The 11,678-nt window shown below is 41.6% G+C and overlaps 1 protein-coding gene across 6 annotated transcripts in view; it reads right to left on the bottom strand.

Annotated features, from left to right (window-relative positions):
* Positions 1 to 9,552, bottom strand: part of FAM184A (family with sequence similarity 184 member A) — a 129,492-nt gene extending 119,940 nt beyond the window's left edge. For 5 of the 6 annotated variants that reach the window (XR_007152306.1, XM_047859585.1, XM_047859584.1 and 2 more), the window contains exon 1: positions 9,249 to 9,552. Coding sequence is in view for 4 of the 6 variants with exons in the window: in XM_047859585.1 (XP_047715541.1) it covers positions 9,249 to 9,416 (168 nt within the window). In the remaining 2 variants the exon portion in view is untranslated. Of the gene's footprint in view, positions 1 to 4,046; positions 4,085 to 9,248 lie in introns of those variants that run through there. The other variant, XM_047859588.1, reaches the window with a different exon arrangement.
* Positions 9,553 to 11,678: the final 2,126 nt, after the last annotated feature.

Raw genomic sequence — 11,678 nt, forward strand, 5'->3', positions numbered from 1 at the left:
ACACAAATTATTTCATTTAATCTCTACAATAATTCTATGAGATAGGTTTTGTTATTCTCATTTTACAGATGAGGAGACTGAGGCTCTAACAGGTTAAAACTTATTAAAAGTAAAACACTAATACATAGTGAACCTGAAATTCAAACTGGGGTCTGTCAAACCCACTGAACCACAGCTCTGACCTATAATGATGGGCACTGCTGCTTCACTGGGTCATATGGCTATGGGACTGTGGCTCTCTGGCCTTCCCATGAGAGACCTAAACCTAATACAGTCCCATTAACTCCTGGGTTTCAGAAAACTGAAATTTCCCTTGCAAGTTCTCTACTGCCTGGACAAATATGTTATAAATCTGTAACCAGAGAATGTGTTGATGTAACTCTTTAAATTATTATTAAAAACCTTATTAAAGAGGACACTGGAAGGGACTAGCTTAGTTTATCTAAGAAAATGAGATCTATAAATTCTACCCAAAACAAACCAAAAAGCTGCCCATAATTAAGCATTTAAAATTATCAGATTAATCTGTTGATTCAAATGTTCACCTACTTCATTCTGGTCATATTTTCTCACAGATCTATTGGAACAAAATTAAAAATATATATAGTCCAAAAGTGGAATGATAAATGAATAGTATCAAATAATCAATAGTACCTAGCACAGCATCTTTCATGGACGAAACATTCAACAAAAGTTTACCAACCATATGGATCTATATGCTCTATTTTAGTCGTATTTAAGTAGATCTTCAGGGGCACCTGGATGGCTCAGTCAGTTAAGTATCCGACTCGATTTCAGCTCAGGTCATGATCTCACGGTTTGTGAGTTTCAGCCCCATGTCAGCCTGCATGGGATTCTCACTCTCCCTCTCTCTCTTAAGATGAATAAATAAAAAAAAAAATTTAAGTAGATCTTCTTTTGTTATTGTGGGTAGACCATTATATCAAACATACGTACATACATACACAATTTCCCCTCAAAATTACATACGCTTTGTTTTTAAAGTGTTTCACTAGGCAAAACATCTAAGAATAAGATTGAGATGGTATTTAGTGTTTCAGTTATGAAATGTTTTCTGAAAGACATGACATTCTGTTACCACCGTGCTTAAGAAAAAACAGGATGAGGGGCGCCTGGGTGGCGCAGTCGGTTAAGCGTCCGACTTCAGCCAGGTCACGATCTCGCGGTCCGTGAGTTTGAGCCCCGCGTCGGGCTCTGGGCTGATGGCTCAGAGCCTGGAGCCTGTTTCCGATTCTGTGTCTCCCTCTCTCTCTGCCCCTCCCCCGTTCATGCTCTGTCTCTCTCTGTCCCAAAAATAAATAAACGTTGAAAAAAAAAATTTAAATTAAAAAAAAAAAAAAAAGAAAAAACAGGATGAAAAATGCAAATACCTGTGAGCACACAGACGCACATTCAGCAGAATAAACAACATCTTCCCAACCAGAAAGTCAATGTCTAGAATTTGTGCACAAACTTTGCACTTTGTTTTATGAGGAAAATAGGGTAAATAAAGCAAGAAGTAACAGAATTTACTCAGAAATAAAATTTCAGGGGCACCTGGGTGGCTCAATCGGTTAAGCATCCGACTCTTGATTTTGGCTCATGTCATGATGTCATGGTCATGAGATGGAGCCCCGCGTCAGGTTCCATGCTTAGCACGGAGTCTTCTTAAGATTCTCTCTCTCCCTCTGGCCCTCTCCCCTGTTCTCTCTCAAGAATAAATATTAAAATAAATAAATAAATAAAATTTCAGTATTTGCCACAGGATTAGTATAGGTTTAGCCTAATCTTCTATGCATATACTGAAATTGTAACACTGATAGAGAGGTAATAAAGGACTCTGTGGAACTTATGAAGGTATGGTTTAAATGTAAATATATTATTTTGGAAGATGGAAAATTATTAATCCCTATGGTAACTTCTAGTTAACTAAAATAACCCCTCCAATAATTTTTAATAGGGGGTTATCTTAATATTTTACTAAAATTGTGAATTTTAGAGATAACTTAAATATTAGCAATGTACTTTGTATACCAAATTTTCATTTTTTTTTTAAATTTTTTTTTTCAACGTTTATTTATTTTTGGGACAGAGAGAGACAGAGCATGAATGGGGGAGGGGCAGAGAGAGAGGGAGACACAGAATCGGAAACAGGCTCCAGGCTCTGAGCCATCAGCCCAGAGCCCGACATGGGGCTCGAACTCCCGGACCGCGAGATCGTGACCTGGCTGAAGTTGGACGCTTAACTGACTGCGCCACCCAGACGCCCCCCAAATTTTCATTTTTAAATCTCAAAATAGAAATGGTACATATAAATAAAGAAATATAGATTCATAATTTTTAGAAGTCATTAAAAATACATCTCCTCCGGGCACCTGGGTGGCTCAGTTGGTCAGATGTCTGACTTCGGCTCAGGTCATGATCTCATGGTTCATGAATTTGAGCCCCACATTGGGCTGCTGTCAGTGCAGAGCCCACTTTGGATCCTCTGTCCCTGCCACCTCTCTCTCTGCCTCTCCCCACTTGCACGCTCTCTCTCTCTCAAAAATAAATAAACATTTAAAAAAAATACTATATCCTTTGTAATAAATTAGGTGGCATATTAGGACCTGAATCTAAACTGTTCAAATCCCAAATATTCTGGTTGACCACTAAGTCTTTTGTTTTTCCATCTACTATAGGTCCTTTGGTAGTTTCAACCTCCCTTTATATCTCAAAATGAAGGTAAAAGATATAGGACAAAAATTTACATATTCAACTTCACTAATTGTGTACATTCTCATTAAGGTTTAGTGGGAAAGATGTAATCAGTAATGAAATAAGTTTGAGACCTACAAATGACAGTATTCACTGTTGTAGTTTAACTTTAGAAAGCTAAGAATAAAAAGCTTATTTTCTAAAATACTTGCTTTGGTCTCAAATGTTAAGTATACCAAAATACTGACTATAATTGGTAATCCCCAACTTGCAAAGACTGGTGTTTCCAAAATTCACCTTTATATATTGATTGATTGGCAGTCAGAGACTATTTTCAGTATTTCAAAGAACTGTTAAGTTCCCAGTTCAATCTAAAAAAGCCTCTGTGGCTCAGATCACGCTTGGGATATAAAATATAACTTTGATAACAATATTTCCCCACATCAAACTACTATTTTTAACATCGCTTTTATTTACCAAAAAAAAAAAAAAAAAAAAAAAAATCCTGAATTAATTTAGCAGTTGTCTCCCACCTTTCCTCAGATGTTTATCTCCACAATAGACTGAGAGGGATACCAATTCTGACTGGCTTAGTTAATGTCCTTCTTGCTCATAAGTGGTCTACAAAATAGAAACTTCCAGTGGTGAAAAAACAAATATGGCATTACAAATTTTCATTATTCACATCAATCCGATCTCATGGCATAATATTCAAGTTTATTTGAATGCTCAAAGATTAGAAACTTTTTCGATCTCCCAAGATAAACTGAAAGGACAGAAAATAAGTTGTTGGTTTTCTTTTTTATTCCTCCATTCCTCCCCTCCCACCCCCCCACCCCCCCCACCCACCAATTACCTCCTATTATCATTCAGAAGCTAAATGGTTTTACAGACCCAACTTACTCTGCATTCTCATCTCAAATTTATAAGATACAACGTTTTCAGAAATACTAATAATTTTCAAAATTAAAGTATAGGGATTTACTTACTAATTCAATTAAAATGACCAGACTGTTTCACTAACATTTTGCTGAACCTCCTCTTTCATACCATTTTTTAAGAGGTTGGCAATTAAAAGACAGCAAATAATTTTCATAAACAAACAAACAACACAGAGGGGTGAAGGGAGAAAAACTGGTAAACTTCCAACTTCCTGCCTTCAGGAATGAGACCTAAGCAACAATCCAATTAAGAAAGCAAGCAGTGTAAGGAAAAAAATTTAAAATAACCTCCTAGTAGTAACTTTGACACCAAGTATGACAGTCTCCAAATCAAAGTAATTAGAACATTTTTTAAGTCTGGAATGACTAAAGCTGTTAAAGAAAACATAAAAATATTATGACATTTACCTGAGAATACAAAAAATAGCTCTGTTACAAATTTGCCAAAGCCACAGTTGCAAACTGTACAACCTGTAAATAAGGAGAGACAGCACGTCACATGGGTTCACTGTCCCCAGAAATCTGTGATTGAGATGGTAGACAAAACATGGTTCCAACATGACAAAACCACCACCAAAACAAGTCTCCAGCTTCTTAGAAAATGAGTGAGTAGTATTAGTTAGAAAGAAGGAAGACATAGGGAAAAGAGACCTGCTAGCACAGCTGCCCTTCTCTCTGGGTTCATGTTCAGGTTCTGCCAGGGGCAAGCTGTACAATCTTCAAATGACTCCGGCCCTCAACTCCCACACCTATTAAATGAGAGGGTTAGGCTGGTCAGAATCTGTGGTTTCTTCCAGCTCTAAATTTTTTTTAACTCTAGAGGCGTCCCTTTATAAAAGTTTGGACAACTGATAAACAGTATATCAAGTTTTTGTGCCTATTAATAAAATATAAGAAATCAATTTAAACCACTCAAATATGACTAACATTCTTTGTCTGGACAAAGAATGAATGCTCCCCATGGACCAAGGCGGGTCCTATGGGAGACAGAGTAAGCTGGCGTCACCTAGGTGTATCCAAGAGGGTTACCTGAAGCTTGAACAGACCTCAGCAAAATAAACATGAAGACCCTGCAACATCCAAGAGGCTGAGGAAGGAATAAGCAACCAGTCAGAATACAGATGCATTCTCACTGTCAAGCAATCTGAAGTGAGGAATCCTGAGCAATGGAGGCAGGAGGTAGAAGACACAGGAGGAAAGAATGAGCTTTAAATGTGTGCCAAATCTATAACAGCACTGAAGCTAGATCACCATGCACCACTCAAGTGAAGTTTGCTACTAGTCTTTCCTCTCTTCCCTTCTTCCTTTTCCAACAGGGATGGGAGGGTAGAGGGGGTGTTAAATCAGGAACAGCAAGACAAAGCAAGAGTAGAAAAGCCCAGGCAGAAGAAAAAAAGTCATGATGCCCCCCTTCCTGATTATTGGCTTCCCGCTCGTAGTGGGCAGAGCTGGGAATGGGCATGGGGGAGAAGCGTTGTCCTTAATTTAGGTTTGGTTTCGGGTCTTTGTTGGCACTGAACATTTTAATAATCAAATTGAGACTTCTGCAATTAGTTACTGAAAGACAACTTGTATTATCTAACAGCCACCAGAAAAGTCAAGTTTATCTACAGGCAGATGAGCCAGCCTCACAAACTGAAAGGGACAATGAGTAACACACAAAAAAAGCTGTTTGATAATTACATTACATATATTGCTTTTCACTCTAATACAATAAAGAGGCAACAAAGCAGAGAGTAGAGAAGCACACAAATATGATCCTATTAAACATAACTCAACCCACCCAGCTTCTCTGCCTATCCTAAGATGCTTCAGCCACTAACAATCCCAGAAACCTGCCATAACATGACTCAAGAATCTAAAAGTGATTCTTAAAATTTGCTGGAGTGGCCTGAATATAACAGATTCACTTTAAAAGGCAGAGACTGTGTCTTGCTCCGTGCTATATCTCAAACATTTAGGATAGTGCCCCTTATATAAAAGGTGCTTTAAAAACTACTGTTCTTCTTTCTAGGAGATGGCTGCTATGTTAGGTTCTAGGGAAATAGAATCTGAATATGTCTGCAGCTGAGCTGGCTTTTTAGTTAAAAACATATTGAGTCTTACTATGTACAAAATTATAATACAGAGGGGTGCCTGGGTGGCTCAGTCAGTTAGGCGTCCAACTTCAGCTCAGGTCATGAGCTCACGGTTTGTGAATTCGAGCCCCGCATCATGCTCTGCACTGACAGCTCAGAGCCTGGAGCCTGCTTCAGATTCTGTGTCTCCTTCTCTCTCTGCCCCTCCCCAACTTGCGCTCTGTCTCTCTATGTCTCTCAAAAAATAAATGTAAAAATATATTTTTTTAAATTATAATACAGATTACTTTCATCCTTATCCTTTCATAACTAGTCAAGTATTTGAAAAATGCATGTATTTTTTCTTTTCTTTTTTTTTTAAATTTTTTTTCAACGTTTTTTATTTTTGGGACAGAGAGAGACAGAGCATGAACGGGTGAGGGGCAGAGAGGGAGACACAGAATCGGAAACAGGCTCCAGGCTCTGAGCCATCAGCCCAGAGCCTGACGCGGGGCTCGAACTCATGGACTGCGAGATCGTGACCAGGCTGAAGTCGGACGCTTAACCGACTGCGCCACCCAGGCGCCCCAAAATGCATGTATTTTCAATACTGTTCTACAACAATGCAGAATACATGTGAAAAATTTAAACTCGGCAATTCAAATAGAATTAATGTATATATTTTTTATGAACTTAGCAGAAAACTCTCTAAATAAATACAATATAATAATACTATTAAATGCAAACTAGTTTATTTTAAAAAGAGAGGAAGAGTTTAAAAATATATTATCCACTATTTTATTAATATTCTGTTGGCACAGATTCTCTCTTTTCAGTGACAGCCTCACTTAAGAGCCTACTATCTTAGAGAGTTATAGTATCATCATCCCTCTCTTAAAGATTAGGAAACTGAGGTCCAGAATTTAATGACTTGCCCAAGGTCATATTACTAGTAATCAGTAAGAGCAGGAGTTTTAATTCAAGAAAGTCAGATTCCCAAGCCACGCTAATTATAATGCTGAAGAGCTGAGTACTACTGACTCTCTCCAAAAGATAGAATATCCTATTTTAATGATTATAATGTTTAATTCTGAAATATACGCTAAGCTTCCAACCTACTTCTACTAATGTGAATAAACCCTTCCTAAGTGAAAATTCTATGTAGCAGATACCAGTAAAGTTTCTAACAGTTGATATATTAATCATGATATTGTTCTGATTGTACAGTATTTACAAGAAGTGTTTGTGACTGTAAAATTGGACAGTTTCCAAAATGGTACATAAGGGATGCATGTCTTATTGTAGGTTTCAAGAACTAAAGGATGTTGGCTCCAGTAGAGTCCTATTATCTTATTATTTCATTGTCACATCTTATCTGAGTAATAAATGCAAGAGACAGAGTGGGATAGATATTCCAGTATAAGTCAGTGCTTCTCAACATGAGAGGAGTCCCCCCACCTCCCGGGGACATTTGGCAATGTCTAAAGACATGGTCATTGTCATGATGGTGTGTGCAGGTGGGGAGTGCTACTGGAATCTACTAGGTAACAGGAGGAATGCTGTTAAACATCCTATAATGCACAGGACAGCCCTGCCTGCTCCCAACAAGGAATTAGCCAATCCAAAATGTCAACAATGCCAAGACTGAGAAACTCTAGTGTAAGAGATTAAATGTCCGAGGCACTTAGCAGAGAAGGTGGTGTGGGTGTTTAGAGACTGTAACTATAAACACTAAATCAGAGAGTCCAAGTAACAGTAAAGATTAGGAATAGTACTGGAGCCTTGAGGAGCACTGGTATGGGGGCAGCTTCCTGCCTCATTAGAGTAAAGGTGAGTAATCAGAGAAGGTGATAGCAGCTTCTATCAATACTCTCAACTTTAACAGTTGTGCTAATATTTTTTTCTGATAAAAGAACAGAAAATCGAAAAAGCATAAGTAGTAAAAATAAAAGTAGTTTACTGGAGAGATGAGAAACTTTTTATTCAACTGCACACAGTTCCACTACCAACTTGTTTCTATTACATACGGCAGGAACCTAGAGGGTTACAATCTCAAATAAGAACAATGGGTGTTGTGGACATACCATAAGAAAAGCCAGAATAAATATATAACCATGTGCTTCATTCTGAACATCAGTATTCTGAAGACCAAACATGATTTCAGGAAACCGGGCTTTGAGCTCCCAAACCTATAAATGCCCTGATGGTATACTATTGTGTTTCTTCCTGGGCCTTCCTTCCTCTGAATATGGGAATCATCTGTCACAAGATTAGGCAGTAAAAACTGGGCACATAGTAAGCTCTGAGACAGAGTGGACCTAAAATGAAAACCAAAACACAAAATTTCCCCCAGTGTTACCCTGCTTTGCGTGGCTGACTTTTACGATCATGTTCTTGCTCCTTTTTCCTTGAATGCTCTTCTGTAGGAGACCTCCTTCTTCAGTCCTATCATGTTAGTTTTCTTTCTACCCTCAATCATATTTCTTCACCAAAATCATTTTACCCTCTTTTCATTCCCATTTCACTCCTGTTTCCTTTCTTCCAGCTTTGTCTTACTCTACCTTCTCAATAGTGCCAACTAGTACTGGAATTATAAAATGAGAATTTTGGAGTTGAAAGAGTCAGACTTACTACCAGTACTTACTATTAGTAAACGCCCATGATGCCCACCTCTCTTCATCATACCCACACTACTAACAAGTGGTTAGCCAACTCAGCTTAAACACATTGAGATCACCTCTACTTTCTGAAACCACGAATCACTTGTTCTCATTAACAGGTATTGAAAGATTGCTCATGATACCTAAACAGAGCAATAGAATTGGTCTGAAATTGCTCTTGCTTCACAGATATCAACTTCTCATTATCAACATTAACTAGAAAAAAGCTCACCATCCTAAACTACAGTTGGCCAAATAAGTTGCAGACTTATGCGCTTTGAAAATTATCTTTTGATAGACTGAAACATTTAACTAAGTGCAGACACATGATTCATCTAACAAGACGTGTTTGACATTTTGTCAGGGTAAGGAATGACTCATTAAATCCCCAAAATGGCACGCAAGGTATGTTTTACCCTCCTACATTGTTCAGGTTTATTCTCCCCTAAGTACTTATCCAACAGAAGATACTGATTAATTGGGAAGATTCCGGGTCTTGTTGGGTAAATACGGTACTGTACTTAATACAGTCAGTATAAAGGCTCGTGAAGTCTGGGCAGATACATGAGAGCAAAACTAAAGTGATTTATTATTGTGCAATAAAGGAAGTAGATCCTAATTTGTTCTGTGCTGGCTTACCTCCTAAAGGGCAGCGGGGTGCGAGTCCCATAAACCCAGCCGTGCTGGTGAGTTATCTAGTTTAAATGAACGTCTCCGGCGTTCCACCGAAGTTTGAACGGTTCTTGGAGCTTAGTCTCTGGCTGTTGCTTCCCCACAGAAGCCCCCTTCAACTCGCCCCGGGCGCGGGGCTCGCAGCCTCCCAGCCTGGCAGCTGAGCCCGTCGCGGCCCACATGGGGTCCCCGCCGTGCTGACCCCGCCGCCGCGCTCTTACCTTGGTGAGCTGGGCGATTTTCTTGCTCATTTTCAGGTGCAGGTCCTGGCTGTAGTCCATGCTGTGCCCCGCCTGCTGCGCGGCGGCCGGAGAGGGCGCGAATTTGGCCGCCCCGGCCGCCGGGCCGCCGTAATAGTGCTGCTGCCAGCTCATGCCCGGGGTCGCCATCTTCCCGATAGACCCCGGCCCGGGCACCCGTCCTCGCGCTCCGGGGGCGGGCCGAGGAGCAACAGCGTCTGGGAGGCAAGAACCCGGGCGGCCGCTTCCGGACCCGACCCCCGGCGTTTGACAGCCGCGGCCGCAGGCGCCCTCTGGCCCACGACCCCCACCTCCCTGTCACTCCCGTCCAGGGACGGGGCAGCCCAACCGGCTCGAGGCCGCGGACGACACCGGCGCGGGCAGACGCCCGGGGTCCAGCGGGGGCGGTTCCGGGCCCGGCCCCCTCTTGCCAGCTTTCCAGCTGGCTCCTGGCGGGGGCGTCGTGGGCAGCGTGGCCCCGCAAGTTCCGCTCCCACCCGGAACCAGGGACCTGACAAGACGGCCGCCGCCGGGGCTGCGGAGGGAGGAGGAGACGGGGCGGGCTGGTGCGGGGGAAGGCGGGACATGGAGGAGGACGCGGGAGCCGCGGGGCCGCCGTTACCAGGGCGCGCGGCCCGCGGAGCGCGCGGGGACGACTACGTCATTTCTCCGCAGCCAAGCCCCGCCCCGGGCCGCCGCCACCGCCAGTCCCGCAGCCTCGCGGCGGGTAAAAGGCGCCTCGGGAGGGCCCGCCGGGACCGCGCCGCCAGGTGTTTCACCTTGTGGTGGGGATCCCCGAGCCCCCAACTGGGCGGCGAGCCCTGTGTGCCGTGCGTGGGGCTCTACGTAAAAATTTCTGCGAGAGTGGATGAAGCTGTGGTCCTTTCGATTTGCAGAACGCGTGCCGATTTACTGACGGTTTTCCACGTGTAACATCGCGTGCGCTTGGGCTAACTAGCTTTTCCCCAAGAAGGGCGTCAAGCTCACATCCAGTTCCCTCCCAAAGCTGGCCTCAGCACCGCAGAACGTGGGTAATGAAATAGCTAGGAATGGAATAATCCCTCCCTTAAACCTTTCAAATTCATGCAAATATGATGGTTACAGTGTAGTTGGCCGACCTACTAAGTGCCAGGCATTTGTACTTCATTCAACGTCAAGTATGTGTGTGTGGACAGATCATACCTCATCAGTCAATAGCACAGCACTGCACCCTTACTTTTTCCCAGTCTTAATGGAGCCCGAGGCAATTATATATGGAATCTACTTCCAGACAACGGGGAAAAACAAGTTGGAACAAGATGCCAGCTCCTTAAGGTTTTGGGGCTGCGCCAAAATGTGTCATTACTTGTGCATTTTCACCTCTCTAAATGTTTATTTCCTACTGATTTTCTCCTAACATCTCTACTCCTGTAGATCGTGATTTTTTTAAATTTTTAAGTGTATCCTGTGTTGAAGTAAATAACTCGTTTTAGGGCGATCTTAACAGAAACTTTAAAAATGTAGAATTGTGCCTATTTTAGAAACTCTGTTCTCCCGGCAGTTTTGCAGAACTGAATTCACCCGCATTATAATATGTAATTTCTCTTTAGGATGCAACTAACCATTGTATAAACTTGAGATTATTAACAAATCCGACTGGGGACAAGATTATCACAAAGTATCTGACTGTAACAAATCTAAACCAACAAGGTGAAGATTGAATAGCATCATGAAATAGTTCCAGAACTGTTGGAATGCCAGAAAAGAAGACTGAAATTGGCTACATCTTTTCCCAGGTGCTAGGTACTCAGCCCACCCCTCCCCCAAGTCCCCCAAAATAAGTGGTCTAGTTCCAAGGTCTGAATGGAGCAGATGGCCAGAAACAAATATCATGTAAATTTTGCTTTGCTCTTAAACTCTAATGATTCAATGAAATTAAAGAGAATTAGGAGCTAGTGTTATTTCATCAAATTCTAGGCATAGAAGATGAACACTCATTTTTGAACTCCTATATCCTTTACATGCTAAGTAAAAATGTATGCTCAAAAGACTCCCCATTTCCTTAAATTTTTATAATTAAGTCTTGCTAGGGCAAAGAAGGTGTTTTTAGTTTTGTCTCTATAATATAGTGGAAAGTGTATAATAAGGAGATCAATGTATAGCCTCAGCTGAACCTGTTTGCTCCTCAAATTCCTCCTCTGAAAAGAGACAGTATTTATCAGTCTCTTCGCACTCTAACTGAGCAGTTAGAGGTGGCGGCCCTGGTTTACGCTGAACCCTATCACATGAGATCCTGGCGTCACTGTACGGCATAGCCCAAGAGGAGCCTTATCCTAAATACTATGCTCACAAGACATCCAGTGTCGTTCCATGAATTTAATATTTTTGCTCTACCACAATGGGATAACACAGGTCATCTTGTATAGGATTCTA

This window comes from Prionailurus viverrinus, chromosome B2 (assembly GCF_022837055.1).
Source record: "Prionailurus viverrinus isolate Anna chromosome B2, UM_Priviv_1.0, whole genome shotgun sequence".
Classification (NCBI taxonomy): domain Eukaryota; kingdom Metazoa; phylum Chordata; class Mammalia; order Carnivora; family Felidae; genus Prionailurus; species Prionailurus viverrinus.